Source organism: Corvus cornix, chromosome 2 (assembly GCF_000738735.6).
Source record: "Corvus cornix cornix isolate S_Up_H32 chromosome 2, ASM73873v5, whole genome shotgun sequence".
NCBI lineage: Eukaryota > Metazoa > Chordata > Aves > Passeriformes > Corvidae > Corvus > Corvus cornix.
In genome coordinates, this window is record NC_046333.1 from 113,783,012 (window position 1) to 113,800,118 (window position 17,107).

At 36.3% G+C, this 17,107-nt stretch overlaps 1 protein-coding gene across 2 annotated transcripts in view; it reads right to left on the minus strand.

Annotated features, from left to right (window-relative positions):
* Nucleotides 1-10,567: 10,567 nt before the first annotated feature.
* The window catches only part of RB1CC1 (RB1 inducible coiled-coil 1), a 68,646-nt gene continuing 62,106 nt past the window's right edge, over nt 10,568-17,107 (minus strand). Inside the window, exons 21-24 of one of the 2 annotated variants that reach the window (XM_039548477.1) lie at nt 16,565-16,623; nt 14,674-14,801; nt 13,038-13,108; nt 10,568-12,229 (exon numbers count right to left, since the gene is read on the minus strand). In XM_039548477.1, the coding sequence (XP_039404411.1) occupies nt 12,152-12,229; nt 13,038-13,108; nt 14,674-14,801; nt 16,565-16,623 (336 nt within the window). In that variant the 3' untranslated portion in view covers nt 10,568-12,151. Of the gene's footprint in view, nt 12,230-13,037; nt 13,109-14,664; nt 14,802-16,564; nt 16,624-17,107 lie in introns of both variants that reach the window. The other variant, XM_039548476.1, reaches the window with a different exon arrangement.

Genomic DNA, 17,107 nt, shown 5'->3' on the forward strand with positions numbered 1-17,107 from the left:
GGAACCTTTTTCCATGCTAGAAAACCAGAGACACTGGGAAAATGAGGATCCACTGGAATACTCACTGAAGCACCTGGAAGCCCTTCAGAAAGCATTCCTAATCTTCAGCACAGGCAAAAAGCAGCCCAGCCTGCATTGAGCCGTGCTACAGCTGTGGACGTGGCTGACAGTCCCAGGGTGTCATCTTGCCATCCATGTGGAAGCACACACCAGAAGATGTCACCCAGTCCCCAGAGCGCCACTGGCTCACCCTGGGCTCCCAGTCACCATTGGCCTCGCTTCTCCCAGCAGTCTGTACCCAGCCACCTTTCCCCAATTCTCCTTTTAGCCATGGCAAAATGAACCTTCCTCCTTCAAAGCTGAAAGCTACTTCTGTCACAGAAATATCTGATCTGTGAACTTCCAGGATCAATCTAGGATCTTTATCACATTGCTAATGCCCACCTCAAACCTGAATAGCATCATTTCCACTCTGGTATTTCTTACAAGTACTGCAGCTTTTTCAAATAGGTAATGCCACGAATAATCAATTTTCACTTTTACCCTGAAGACAACAATTTTTTTTCTCATCTCTTCATAGTTTTAATATTTTTCTGAAATGCAAGCAGCCACTTTCTCCTTAAACTTGCCATCAAAGAGGCACTCAAAGTGTGAAGTATTCAGGTCAGAAGCAAACCATTAGCAGATGATCTTAGCTGCCTGGCAGGGCACTGCTTGTTCTCTCGTTTTACAGTTCAGGACTTTGGGATAGCAAGTGATACGATTTCTTCAAGGAAAAAAAATCAATATATATTCTCTCACAGAATCAAATAGTAGAGATGAGAAATCAAGAGACAAGGGAAAAAAAAACCTGAGAGCTAAGAAAGTGAAAAAAATCTCAGATTGGAGAATAGCAAAAATATGCCAAGCAGCTGCAGACTGTAAGGCCAGGTTTATATGAAACAGGGACCTGGAGAAGCAACTCAGCTGAGACCCTTATTTCCACCTACAAATAAGTGATACAGAGAAATGATTGGAATTAGGAGTAACAGCTCTTAGGAAGTAAAACTACAGTACAGTAAGTGTTACTTATCCTTAAGAAAGTATCCTCTAAGTATAGTAAAATATTTTCTTTTTCTTAGGAAAGAATCTTCTAGTCCAATAGCCAGCAAGTTACTTTATCCATTATCTGTAGTTTTCCCTTTGAGATTTGCTCCAAAACTTGTATTTCTCAAAAAGTTGTGGGTTTTGCTTCTTCCAAATCAGAAGTATGAACTGTGTAAACCCATGCTTCCCTTATAATTCCTTTTATATTTTTTGAAAATAGAATATACGTTCACTCACAAGTCAAACTTGGAACTTGGTGGAAAGAGAGGAAAGAGAGGCTAAACGAATTCCTTGCAGGAAATTACTCTTTTTTTCTGTCCGTCTTCAACACATGCAATTTTTAAAAGCAGGCCTAGAGGAAGTTGGTCTCATGAAAGGACTAATATCAAGTCAGACAGAAACAGACAAGGGGAATTATCAGCTCTACATTAAGCACATTCAAAACATCTGAGAGTCACATAGCTATCCACATAGCAATGCTGTTTTCATGCTACATAACCTATATAGAAGCATATGTTAGAGGCACGGCTCAGGCATATTGCCTTAGTCAAAGGATGAAGCACAGATGGAAGAAAGCAAGGAATTCCATTGGAGGGGTTACCACATTTGTCCTCTACTTTCACTGATCACCAAAACCAACCAGATATTGTCTCAAACCCACAAAATAACTGTTTAACTACCTTGCATAAATAATTGGATGCAGTCCAATAAAAGAGAACTTTATTTTTTTAACTCTGGTTTTAAAATAAGAAAGCACCTCATTCTATATCTTTAAAAATAAATTTAAACATTACTTATGTCAAAGAATTGCATGAGAGTAATAGCATGGGGGTTTTTTTGTTTGTTTTTCATTGAAGTAACCCACAGATTTTGTGTTATAAAAAGACTCCTGGATTCTTGGGACACCTTTAAAATAGTAACTTACCACAATTCATTTTACACATTCAAAAATTTAATAATAGACCTCCCCGGTGTTGGAATTTCCTTTTTTTTTTTTCACATCTAGAAAGGTTTTCAAATGAAAATAACTAATAAATCAACTCCTTACACTTTCATGTGGAAGCATAATCACATGCTTGTTTAAAAAGGAGTAACTTAGCATGCAGAAATGGAAGTGCTACTATTGCTCTGTCATTTATCTAATAACTGTGTTCACAGACTTAACAAAAATATTCTCTTGGAAAGAACTCAATGGAGGTTATGCAGCAGTGACAGACATCGTCCTGTTGAAACTATTCATCTATTTTAGGAAGCTAAAAACGTGGAGATTGTACTTTCTGGAGGTGTATTAAGGATATGTAAATGCCACAACCGCAAGTCATTGGAACTGAATATTTGTGATTGGGAAATGTCAGAGCTGGTAGAGCAGCCGACTGAATTTTTGAGGGGGCTCACAAATCTCTACCTCTTGCAGCATCACACTGTATAGAAGGGGGTGAGCTTCAGTGTCCTGGGTTTACTTTCTTTCAGAACAGCATGTGCAGAACTGCTTTACCACAGATCCCACAGAGGACATGCTTCAGGGTTAAACTTCAAGAACAGTTTCAGAAATGACTTTTAGTTGCCCTGGCCAAGGCTCTAAAACCTGTGCTAAAATGGTTTTTCCATCCGAGTACCAATTCCTGGGATTAATGTTAAGAGGAATCACAGGAAGCTGCTTCAACCCCCTCCTCCTCCTGATGTCCTCTTCCTCACCCCTACATCCAAGGTCAGAACAGCCACAGAAGCCTGAATCAATGCAAGAAAAGACCTGAGGCAAATCAGCATCCTAAAGAACTTCCCTGTGACCCTGTGCTGTATGATCACAGGCCACTTCCAGCATCAGAGCTCTGGTCACATTGAGGTCCTCTGCTCCTGAGCACACATCCAACATCCACTCCCTTCTTCGCGCCATACTCACTGAACACGACAAGGTATGGCCATAAAGGAAAACCACATCCAGCCCACAGCAAAGTAACTCAGTTTCTGCAGAAATACCCCATGGAAAAAAATTAAAATACCACCAACCTAGGGAAATAATTAAGTTAAATATAATAAATTTGGAGCAACTTGAAAACATGAAGGGCAAATGAAGAGTATTTATGGAAGATGGGCTAAATTCTGTGGCAAGCAGAAAGCAAAATGTCACCAGTGGAGATGGTTATCCATAAACTCTTTAAGGGTATTCTTCTCTCACTGGTCAACATGCAAAGTTCAGCAGAAGAGAAATGTAGCCATTAGCACAACACAGCAGATTTGTCATTTTTCTCATCTCATCTTTTAAATCAAGTTTCCAAGAGCATCTGCTAGGCAATGTCTGAACAACCCCATCACTAGATTTCCTTCTTATATTAATTTATGATTAAAAGTACAAGACATACTTTAGAGATTTATTTTCCTTACAATAAAAATACTACTTACTTAATTTCGGTTCTATCAATATTGAGGACACTTGAACAAAAATTTCTATTGTTAGAAAAAAATCAAATTACACACTGAACACCTGAATAGGTTTATGATTTCATCTTCTACAGCCGTAATAGGAAGCAAGGAGAGCACAGACAGTGCCATTTCTAAAATGTTGAATTTCACCTCACAATTTGATTGCCAGTGAAATTATACATTTACCCAAGCTAGGCTGAGAGTCCATGACATCCCAAGACGTTCCTGCAGAATAAACCGCTATGTAGCCTGTTGGTGAAAACAAAAGATAAGAGATGTAGGGATTTCAGTAGCTTGAGAAACACAAAACCAATGTCTGATGGGTAAAGGAACACAACATTAAAAAAAAAAAATCTGGTAGAAACACCTTTTTTTTAATAGTTACAGAAAATAAAAGCATTTTAACTTCTCGCTTTCTCATTGTTTCTTATTGTATCCATCCAAGTACTTGGTTATAAGAATGTTTTGTAGGCAGGAGAGAGACTGGTGCTACCGATGCCTACTAAACACCTGTTCCTCTGCACAGAAAGCGATGCAGTTTTGATGCTTAATTCTTCAGTTAAGAAGGAAAAACCCCAAAAACCCAATCAAACCCCAAACACTAAGACCCCTTGGAGAAAGCTATTTAATCAATGGCCCAGCAGTTAGAAGTGAGGTGTCTTCCCTTAAGAGCAGATGGCCCCCTTCATGCCAGACCACTCTGTGGCATTGCTACTCACAGTAGCTTCCTCAAGGTTAGACGTACTTCTGTGGAACTTTTCAAGCTCCTAGGAGTTGAGATTTTCCAGAAAAGAACTTTGTACTACACACTAACCAACCAGCTCCAGAAACAGGGCAATCAAAGCTTCTGCAGAACTTTTTTTGTCACCAGTGAATAGGTTAAATTACCTACGTGCAATGGAAAATGTGATTCACCTACACAATGAGACAACTGCATTTGCTTCATTTAATCATACAGAGATACAGGGAACAGACTTGAGCTGTCAACAGCAAGTTCCTCTTCCTGAACTCACTGAAGATCTGGGAAGAGGTCAAGTGAGACTAAAAAGGCAGAAGAAGAAAGATTAAAATAGATAGTCCAAAGGTACCATGTAAGAATCATGGCTCATCCTGTTTCCTGTGCAGTATTGGGTCATAAGTTAAAAAAAAATTTCTCAAGATGATTGCTAGGTGCCTATACGAACAGAAAGTCTGAAAGTTCAAGACAACACTTGTAGCTTAGCAAAGAAATAATTTCGCAGATGGAGAAGCACCAAGATTGATTTTTTTCTTCCTTTTTTTTCGAATACATTATGGAAGTCTAATATAAAGCTGAAAAATGCAGATCTCTCGACAGAATTCAAAATCTGTAGAAGTCCACTGCAAATAAATTACCATTTTCAGGTAAACAACTGTAAAAATTGATTTTTTGGTGTGTCTATTAGGTCTCAGTCAAAGAAAAATACTAAGTATGTGATTTAACACACACACACCACATTACAACTGCGTGTCTTGTATTAATAGGGGAAACTGGTTTACAGAGCGAGAACTGACCCACACTGATACCAACACAGTTTCCAGAGGTGCCTGAGAATCACAAGTATCAAAGAGGACAGAGAAGAAAGGCTGTAAGTTTTACTTGAAGTGTCACATGCCTTTGAACACACTGCTTTACCTTCTTGCTTACATAACAGAGAGAGCACAAACGGTGAGAGCACAGGATTTGAAGATATAAACTGCTACGGCCTGAAAAGAGCAGCCCAAGTATCTCAAATTGGTCATCCTGGATGTCAGGTACCAAAAATAAGTAAATTATCTGGAGAAACTCAGGTCTTACGTAAGAGACACATAGCAAGCATTCTGCTCAGAAATTGCCACCATAAAAAGGACAAGAATGTAATCATATGTTCAAGGCAAGGTTTTAATGCATAACCGAGAAAAGATGTGGAAGCACAGGCGCAGGAAAAGAGCACCTAATTAGCTAATTGAAAAGCGCATCCTCAGGCATACAAAATCCAAGTTTGACAAGCAGCCATAAGCCGACACTTCTCAATTTTTCCGTGCTTAAAAACTGCCAAAATTGAAGCATATGCCATCACAGTATATACACATATACTGTAATCATACATAGGATTGTGGAATATTCTGGATTGGCAGGGCCTATCTAAAGGACACCTAGTCCAACCCCTATGCAATGAGACTGGACATCTTCAACTAGACCAGGTTGCTCAGAGCCCCATCCAGTCTGACACTGAATGTTTCCAGGGATTAGGCACCCACTATCTCTCTGGGCAATCTGTCTCAGTGTTCCACCATCCTCATCATAAAAGATTTCTTCTTTATACCTAGTTTAAATCTACCCTCTTTTAGATTAAAACCATTAGCAGTCATCCTATTCTATACCTAGGTTCAAAAGATCCATTGTTCCAGAGCAGCAACAACACTGTATATGCACTCACATTCTGCTGTTAATTTGGAATTTTTTTCAAAGTCTGCAATGCAGTGTTAGAAGGTCAACAGAAGCATATTTAACTGCATGCATCATATCTGGGGCAAATTATTTGAGCTTACAAAAATTCACTTATAAGTAAGAGCTACAAACATAAGGAATAGAAATATTATTAGCATTACATGGTCTAAAATTAAAGAAGAGTATTTTACTGCTTAGCTGTTTTGTTGATTAAATACTTTTAAAAATATGATCTCTGAAAAATTACTTCAGTCCAATTCAAGAAATCTTCGTATATACCAAAAAAGGCTATTTCTAGCTTACAGCCTTTTAAAAGCAGACAGTTGGTTTTAGTCAGCTGATTTCAACTGAAAATAAATACTTTCTTTTTTCTGTATAGTTACATACCATATAGGTCTCTTCTGAAGCTTAAAAAGTTATCTACTGTCTACAAAATTATCACTTGTTATTTACAGTATTCAGTACTGTATGCAATATAAATATAACCTTTTCCGACCATTTCAATCATTGTTAAATCATTGCTAAAAATACACCCCACCATTCACAAGACACATGGTAGACAATTAATGCTGACCAGCACCCCACAAGAAGCACAGCTTAGCAGTCTCCTCGTTAGCACTTTGATTACATTAGACATTAAGTGCTGAAATTTCAACTGCTTAAATTAATACAGGCTCCGAGATGGACTGGTACTTGAAACTGACTGCTACCCCTTAAGGATCCAGCATCTTCAGATTTTTTTATTCCTCCTTGATAATTGACATATAAACATTATGATGTCCTTTATAATGACTATAAAATGTGTCAACTCGTAAGTGTAAAATTCCAACACAACAGAATGTTTTGGTTATACATAACTCATAGCTCTGCACCTAATCTTCATTAAAAAATAAATATGACGCATTACTTATCAATTTTTCTGCACCTTTAATACTCCCAGCACAGGCAAACAGGCCCAAAGCTGCTGCTTGTTGCAGAATTTTCTAAAGCTGTGTGCACAAGCATGCATCCATGCATTCAGAACAGGTAGATCTCATGTAGAGATCCGAAGCAGAAACACAACTTATTAATCTGAGCATGGTGAAAAAAAGTTTTTCACTAACACCCTTTTGCAAACAGTACAAATCCTTGACTAGGAGGTAAGATACTACCTCTTCCCACTGCAGAAAAAAACCTGCTACTTACTAAGTAATTTTGCCTAAAAAAGTCAAACACAGTGAATTTAAAAGAAGTCAGTGAATTTAAGTCCAAGAAGCAAAAGTCGGGAAAAGGAAAGCAAGGATGCATTCCATGATCAATTTCAGAAAATTGAGCCAAAAATATGGGAGAATTTAAAAATTACTCAAATTACAATAGCAGTTTCAATCCAGGTTTCCAAACAAAGGACTAAATTGAATGTTGCAAACATTCAATTGCCAAATTAGTTGCAAACGAAGACCTTTATTAAAAATGTCACAGGATTCCATCCCCAGCAGAGTTGGGCAAGACAACTTCAGGAGGCTCCTTACAACCTCAACTGTTCTCTAAGTCTCATGCTACTTGAGAGCATCACCACTGAACTAAATTCTTAGCCAGTATTCAGAGTATTTGGAGTCTGGGGACTAGACTTTCCCATGCTCCTCAGTATTTTATGTGGATGTTGTTAATATGAGTGAGTGTCAATACAGTGAGTACTAAAGGAAGTAACTGTTTACCTTTTATCATTTATCATCGCTGCTTCAGGACTGCAGAATGGCTTATAAAGGGAGCTAAAGACATCAGCGACCTTAAAATGCAGCACTGACATAGATCACCAAAGTTTAAAAGGCTTGAAAAGGCAAGAGAGTTCTTGTATGGAGAATGCTCCATTTCTAGAATTATTAATTTGGCACTAAGCAGTAATTTCCTGCATTACAATTTATTAATAAAAAAAAATATAGGAATGAAACAGCACTACAAAATACTAAACAATTTTTGCCGTTACTGCTTACAGCCAATCTGGCTTCTAGCTGAACTCCACAAAACAAGTGTGCAATGTAGGTCACAAAGAAAACTAGTGCTGCAAAAAGGCACATGATAAATTTGCAGAGGGCAGACTTCCCAGTTCTGCTATGCAACATAGGTAACTTAGGGAAAAGTGTAAACTTCAGTGTAAAAATGGTCCTACTCAGACCATCTTAAGATTCAAAAGCAACACAGCTGAATTCTAAACAGCACAAGCTCCTGACCTGAGACCGACTGCAGAGCAGTGCAAAACCCAATATGCCTCTCAGAATATTCAAATGGATATAGCTTTCCAGGAACACTGGGAAAAAATTCCTTTTAAATTATCACATCCCTCCTGTCTGCAGGACAGCATTTGCTTTCAGTCAACTTTCTCTACCATTCATTTTCCTCTTTGCAGTTCAAAAAAATAGTTGCCTCTCTCTAAAGCCAGACTTTGGAATAAACATGTATTAGCAGTAGCACAAGAGGCTTTTTAAAAAGTATTTGCTAAGTTTCCAACATGCAGCTGCATGAAATTAGGGAAATTTGAGATCATCAATTTTATCCTCCAACTTCCCTCCTCCCATCCCTCCTGACCATGCTCCTCATCCAAATTATATAGCTATACACAAAGTTTTATTATGGAGCAAGATGAAGCACATAGGTGGTACATAACAAACATACTTTCAAGAACTAGTAAGGCTGTGACATACAAAAAATATGTAAACTACATTTTTCTCAATGACTGTTCAGAATCATTACTGAATACGTTAGAAGTTTGTTTGACAGAATTTCCATTTTGAATACACATAAAGATTATAAAACAAAACACATGGCAAATATTCCTAAAGCCCAAAGCCATTGCTGTTTATTTATATTTTAAAAATATGATGTCATGTAACAATAACAGATACATCCTGGCATTCTTTTAAGTGGTAGATATCAGCAGGGAAGGACTTTTTCTTCCCTCATAGTTTGCATTACAGCACTTTATTTTAATCAATTTATTTAGGTGCTTCCCAAGTTCACTTTCATATATTGTTAATGTGTTTCTGAGTTATATAAACCCCAGTCATGTCTTTTTATCTTAAACTAGAAATTAAGCCAACTTTCACAGTATCATAAATCATCACTGCTACTGTCCATATATAAGCTTAAAAGCATACATTTTTAATCTAGGCAACAGTAAAACCAGACTAGAAGTTTAGATGTTTTTATAGACAAAGATGAAGGAATTTCTGAGGTTTTTTGGGGTTTTTTTTGCAAGGAGGTTAATTCTCAGCATGAGTTCTGCACTCACCTCACTTTGGCACTCAGGGCACCATCTCACAGCCTGCAACAAATGAACTTCATGATATGTCACCAACACAGAGCAGGACACACAAACCTTAGAGCTTAATGACTTACAGTATAAGAAAAATGCTTTAATTTTTGTATGCCCTAAAAGGAGGGCCACTTGTAGCTACTCTGTGATGTAGGGCCATCATCAAATTAGCAGTTTTATCCACCTTGGAAGAAATTGACCAACAACACATCCTTTCCTCCATGGACAAAGTTCTAGGCAACGTTTCACTAATCTTTGAAATAGACTATTCAATAACAGAAGAGTGGGGTCTTATGTTATAGTGCTGGATTGTCCCTTGCTACACAGATGCATTGCTGCTACTGCAGGGAGCAACTGTCCTCCCAGAAATGGAAGGGCTCTGTGTCTCTTAGCAAAGCCTGATGGCTTCCAAGGAATAGCTAATCCTTGGAAGACTGGTAACATTCACAGCAATAGTATCTGAGGCTGGGAAAGTTTTGTCAATGAGTAAAAGACATCAAGGCTTCTTAACACTTGGCATATTAAAAGAAATGAGTTATGCTATGTGTATAACTTCTTAAAACACTTGTGACTCCATTGACTTAAGGAACAAGACTGCACCAAATTGCAGACAGAATTCCCATTTAGTTGAAGGTGATGCCTTATGGGACTACCTAAAAACAGAGGCCAGACAAAATTAAGAGAATAAAAAGCAGTTATATTTATTGAAGGGCCTTCAGGTACATTTAGGGTAGATGAAGCCACTCAGGGGCTACACCCAAAAATGGATGATGGGTCACAGGTTTCCATACTTTTATAAGTTTGGTCCATTTGCATATTGGGGGTTAATCTTCCAATTACAGCTTCAGGTAATGAAGTCATTTACCCCAAGTTTGCTCCCCCCCAGCTAACTTTTGTTTACATTTCTTGGGGCCTAAGACAGTGAGGTATCTTTGATTCCCAGGCCTAGAGAGGAATTGTTTTGTCTGACCAAGATGGGAGAACAGTAGCTAGCACTCTATATGGAGTTTAGAATTAGACACTAAAGAATTGCAGGATCACAAATATATGAAAAATATAAAAGCTAAAATCCTCTAGCATCAAAGGTAAAAAATTCAATGATTAAAAGCATTACATCATGGGTTGTTGCTTTGGTTTGCTTTTTTATGCATTAAACCTGTCCTATAGATTTATGGTATTTGCAAATTTGACACTGGGCAGTACTCAACTATGGTAATACTGTTCTTGAAGAATAAGGCACATTTAAGAACTAATTTTAAAAAGCCAGTACATCAACTAGTAAATTTATCAACCAGGTAAGAATGCAACTTGACAAAATGACATTCTGTTTTCCACAGATCAATTGTCTTAGATTTATTTACTCAAAGATATGATACAGTTACAAGCCCATGCATTTCATAAAAATCTAACTTAAAATTGTTATGGAACAAAATTTTAAATAAAGCATATACAGATGTTTCTGGGTGTTCAAGTGGACTGGTTAGTCTAGAGAAATATTATTTGCAACGTATGAGCAGAAGCATTGAGATTTTCATGTGACCATTTCTTTAGCTCTTCCTCTTCCACTCCTCACATGGAGATAAATCACAGCTGAGTAACTCTATGGATTGAGTCCTAGGCATAAGCTCATAGCTGAACTCATAATTTCACTTTCCACTGGCTACATATTTATAGTACATCCCTTTTATACTGTTATTACTGTTACTGTTAAAAATAAAATAAATAAGACTACATTTTAAAAATGTAGCCAGTATAACTACTTAAAAAATGTCCTTTATCCATTTAATATGCTGACAAAAGTAAAATTTCTGTCTACCTAAATTCTTTTTTATGATTACAAGGTAATTCTTGTAATTCCCAAATGTTTTTGATAATTACTACCTCTCATAGAAAATTTGGGTATTTCTATGTAATGAAACCACTGGAGAAATCACAGAGAAGCTGCAACAGATTAACATGAAATAAATATTAGAGATAATATTTAAAAGGCACACAAATACTTCAAACACATACAGTTTCAAATCTTTATTGTTTTAAAATTCTACATGTCTTTTACAATTACAATAATTTGTTACTTAAATGACTCTTGTATGGTTAATGTACAATGAGTTTTTTCCTGAAACTCAACCATGAAATACAATTTCATCAATATGATTTTTCTAAATAGATTAATACAAGACTTCTGTTTTGTTGGGAAGAACAAGTGCTTCACTTTGAACAAACGGCACAGGTGTCTTCCCTTCAGAATCTGTGTGATCAATCCATCAAAAGTGCTTTTGAAGATTGCAGATCTAACTGTGACTGATTTTCAAAATCAGTCCATCAAATTACAAGGGTTTTTTAACATTAAAGAGCATTTTCATGTAATGAAACAAGCTGCAGTAGTTATTTTTATTCATCTACTGAGGCAAACTCATGTTGAAGAAAAATTATATGATTATCTGCATGCAATGAACACCCTCTTAAATAGTTGATGAATTTTACACATATAAAGAATCTGTTAAAGAGTGCAAGTACTTTGATAATGATTTCACAAAAGGACATATGCTGGTAATAATGGTAACTAACATTTAACATCTAAATACAAGCTAATGTATATTTAACAGGCAATTAACATGGCAAACAAACCATGTTTCATGTGGCTGCCCTTCGAGAAAATGAACTCATTTGGTCCACACTCTTAAAGTTATCTGGGTAAAAAAATCGAAGCAGTTAGGGCCAGAGTTTTTGATGAATTTCTTGTTTCTAAAATGTCACCTGTTAAAAAGTAAAAGCAGTACATCAATGACGTATCTTGTCACATGACCTCAGTATAAAAAGATGGCCTGGTATTGGGAGCGATGAACGAGCACTGAAGGATGAGTCAAAAAAAGAACGGAAACAGAATGAACTAAAACTTTGTTTTGTTATACTTTCTTGTTCCATGGTACTGCTTTCACTCTGTAGAATTTTGTACCCAAAGGAACTTTGAATCTGTTTTGTGCCTATAAAAAAAAGAAAAAAAAAAGATTTAAATGTGGGATTATTCTACTGACTTTTGTATTTTTAAGCCGAAACTGATTCTCATTATTCAGTATTCAGGAGACCCTCAGGAGTCTGGCAAAGCTCTGGGCAGTGTGGATGCAAATACCTAACCCACTGCTCACTCACCTCTTCTCTGGTTCCCCTACTCTTGCTATTCACTGACTCAAAAGAAGAGCAGGAATAGCAGAACTTAGGACAATTTTCATCTAACTTCTTATGCAGGGAGAATTTGTCACAAGTGTTATTGATGCCATGATGATTTTTTGCCTTTTCTTTTATATACCGTTTTATAATTTTTTTGTATTCTTCGTGTTTTTTAGCCTACATTCTTAGACTTATTTGTCAAGCTAGGAGACTAAACATCTTAGAAGTTTCATAGTTAGGGGTCAGAATGCCCCAGACCCCAAGGTCCTCTCCAGAACACATTTTGTAAACTGAGATAGAACCATCCAGGGGAAGGTTCCTCGGGGAGGGGGCTCACTCGAGCCTCTCACTGGGGAATCTTTGATAGACATGGTAATTAGTAAGACCTATAATGTTATACCTGATCTATTGTGGGTGTGCATTGTGGTGTGCATTTCAGTGCATTCCACCTGGACATGGTGCACCTAAGGGTCCTTAAAATAAATACCAAGGTAAAACTCCTTTCTCCCTTCTAACTGTGTTTGTAATCCTTGATTTCAAGACCAGGAAAAGGCATCATTACAAATATTAAAACTGACTTTTTCTCTATTAATCATAGATGATTTTTCATTACTATTTTCTTACCTTTTTTGCCTGGCAGTATTCCTTTTCCATCACTTTTCCTAGCACCCAAGGTCTCCTAGATGCACCTGATGCTAAAGAGAAAATATATTTAATATTTTGGATAAGCAACTACAGGTACCAGGACATTACATTATATTTTCATTAAAAGCAGAAATTCTTTAAAAAACTCAGTTTTTTAAATAAATAACATTAAGTAAGATCAAGTTTAAATGCAACATTTTGGTGGCCCTTAAAACAGTAATTTGCAGTACCTAGGTCCACACCAATTTTAACCTATCACAAGTACAACTAGTGTACTGAATTTCATTTTCCCCACTTCCCTGATGCAGGAACAGAATCAAGACATGGTTTCCTGAAGTAGTGAGACAGAGACAAATGTGTCCCTCAGGCAACTGGTATGTTGTTTATTTTACGTGCAGTTTTCTCAGATTTGAGATTAACTCTGTTCAGCAAGTGGTAAGGAATGGAACAAGCTAAGTCCATTTGAAAACAGGTCAGTGAATTAACTACTCACAGTAACATACAAACCGAAATGGCTTTTACCTTATACATGTAAAAAAACAGTAAGGAAAGCCTACCATATTTCACACAGCTATGAATGCACTACTAATGCCATAGCTCAGAATGTATTACATCTGGAAGTCAGATAGGCACTTTCTCCTTACGTTTCACAGATGACACATGGCACAGATCCTTCAGCAGACTCAGAATCCAGTTAGGCCTTAGTGGTCTTCTGGAAACTACATAGTTAGTTATTTAAGATCTATCATCTTTCATCATAAGTGCAATCTACAGTGAGTCTGCTCAGGGAAATTATTTGGCAGCTTGTGACATGCAATAACATAGAAACTTTCACTGATAAAGTAGAATTAATATAAATTTTCTTTTGATGCATATTCTTAGACATTTCTACAAAGTTGGGAGTACAGGTGGGCTTGCAAAAAACCATGATAGCTCAAAGGTATTCCCATGAATCCACTTCATGTAGCTCGTGGCTTAGTGCAAAGCACTGTTTTTTTTCCTCATTTAAAAAGATTTCAATTTAGCTAAGTTTAGATAGCTGCCAAAAACAACCAATAAAGAGCCTTGAAGATTAAGGGAGAAAAAAAGTAAATGTGCCAGCAACCTGAACAAAAACAAATAAATACTGAAAGTCTTCTCTGAAAAATTTTAATAAATACTATCTTAACTTGGTGGAAAAACTATGAGCAAAAATATTGCTTGCAAATTCCCATATACTGTTGTCTACATTTTGTTATTTATTATTCATGCTACTGAGTAGTTAAAGCAGCCTGATGGGAATGTTAACAAACTCTGTGTGTGTACAAAATTGGCATTTTCTCCCTCTTTTTTTGTTTTTTTTACAGCTTACTTTGAAGATGCAGGTATTTTCCCTACTTTTCCAAGGCCCTAAACATCTATATAAATTTTTAATTAAAAATGTTCCGCCTTGAAAAATATTTTGCATCAGAACAAGTAGCAAAAGCTACAAAGATAGCTGACAACTATCTACAATACATGCTTCTTGTATTTATCACATACGTATTTATCAAATCACTTAGTGTTAGAAAGTTAAGAGTGTTATTTGTAAGAGGAGATAATAATTAGAAAAAAATCTGACACTTACCACACTCACCTGGTTTGAGATCCAATGCAGCAAGGGACTCTGAGTGCAAGAAATACAAGGTTGGACTAACAGTAAACAACACATAGTTGTCATGCCTTTCGTCCAAGATAATAAGAACCAAATCGCCAACCTGAAAACTGGGAAAAAAAATAAAATCACAGAACTTAACTTAAAAAAGCACAGAAGCTTGAAACTACATTAATTACACTACATTTTTTCTCCCATGTATTGCCTGAGACAGACTAAGTTGAATGGTAACAGACATTTCCACTTGCTGCGCCAACTTATATACATTTCCTATTTTCTGAAGTCAACAAAAGCAGGCTATCTTTAAAAAGTGATTTTGAAATGTTCTACACCCATCAGCTCAAATTATTTTTTTCAAAAGAACTGTGAGTTTTGCTTTAAAATATAATCAGAAGTACCTAACAAAATACTAATGTTTCAATCTTGCATTATTTTTATTCACTGGTACTTCAGTTAACCATCACTGCACTGGGTGTTTACAAACATTCTTTTGATGTTTTAAACTGAAGTCAATTTGAACACAGAAAAATACAGCAAAAACATTTATGCAGCTTTCAATCTTAAAAGTTTTAAGCACACAAGACAAAGAAGGGATGAAGTGTTCATCTTTGATCGAATGATGAAAAGCCAAAGAAACACTGTGGCGACTACGTAAAAGGTTCTAAAACTCTGCTTTTTCCTGACACCAAGGCAACACAGGAAGCCACCAAGTTCTCATGCAAAGTTTCAATAACAGAATTCAAAGAATGACTTCTGTCTCCAAGCTTCTTGTTCCACAGCGCAAATGTCTTGCAAGTAAATTATTCACCCATTAATAAAGTCTAAAATGGCTACAAATTAAGCATTAGATCATGAGGGGACTCTAAGAATAAATATTACTACTATTTTGGGGATGAGGGAAGAAGTGCAAAGAAAGTGAAAAACTTCTCCAGAGAAGGAAACTACAGATACACAGTCAGTCAACTGAGTAAATTTAGAGAAATTTAGGTCATCATCTTTGAAGTTCATTTTTGGATTAAATAAACAATACTCCAAACTTTTCTGCCTGGACGTATTATGAAGACAGGCTATAGTGACTTAAAATCATCTGTATTAGACAGATAGATTCTTCTTTCGCAACATTTTCCTCCCCAAAAACTACCAAGACACTTGCCACAATTTTCAGATGCTAAAGGGAAAAAAACGATTCTTCAAGTGCTAACTTTGTTACAGCAAAAATGGAAATTGGTGTAATTCAAAAAACATTAACAGAATAATCTGTGCCAGTTTTCTTTCTAAAAAGGTTTTTTATATTAGTAAAGTAATTTATAAGCCTAATATTAATTAAGAAGTTGTTTGTAGCTTTCACATTTTAAAAGAATACTTCTGTTTCCAGCAACAATTCTACATGCAACTGCTAACAGATTGAGAATACCTAACAAAACGTTTGAGTTAATTTTATTTCATTCTGTCAGAGCAAGCCAAGAACTTTGAAGACTTCAGGAAGGTAAAACTTCTCTTGAAATATAATACAGCACTATGCATATTCAGGGTGAACAGATTTCCTTCTGTCTTTTCTTAGCATGACTTCAAGGTTACAGATAAACAAACAAGTAATCTAAAAAAAAACCTCAGAGAATTCTAGAAATTCCACAAAGTACAGAATTCAAGAAAGTCACTGACAGTTCAAAAAGGCCGTTTTTTTGTTTATAAAAAGGCTTTATAAAATTTGATTTATGCTCAACTGGGATGGTTGAATAGGTGATGGCTGAATTATAGAGATCTATGCATCTTTTCACCACAGAGCAAGAACAGAAGAATTGTAACATTCGCTACACACTTATTTTATTGAAAACATATCCATCTACTTAAATGAAATTTAACATCTACTTACTCTCTAATTGCTATTTTTTCAGAATGTCTTGAGGATACTGATGACATACTTTGGGACATCTGTAAGAAAGAAAAAAGCTATAAAGTACTTGCAAGCTATGATGAAATGTAAATTGCAGGTAAGAATATGGGAAAATAATTTTTGATCAATTTCAAACAGTGCCTGTCTTGCAGATTTTATATTCACTCAGAAAACCCAACATACTTTTGTCATCCTGTTCTGTATTAAGTTTGGTTGTTTGTGGTTTGTTTTTGGTTTCCACTACAGTGCTTTTTCTTTTAACAGCTACCCTTGATTATGAAATTTCTTGCATAACTAACTTCTCCCTCATTATTTAGAATGGGGAAGTGCTTTTCAGATCAGTGCCAGTGAAGATTCATTCTGAGCATACACAAGACCTATGATCCATTCTAACACAGTTACCCAAGGGCATTAGAAAAAGCTGATGGTAGAACACTGGAGTTTAAACATGTTTATTACAATTAAACTCTAGATGTTGAACTCAACATGGTCTCTCAGTTTTTCTAGGCACTGTCACAAAAT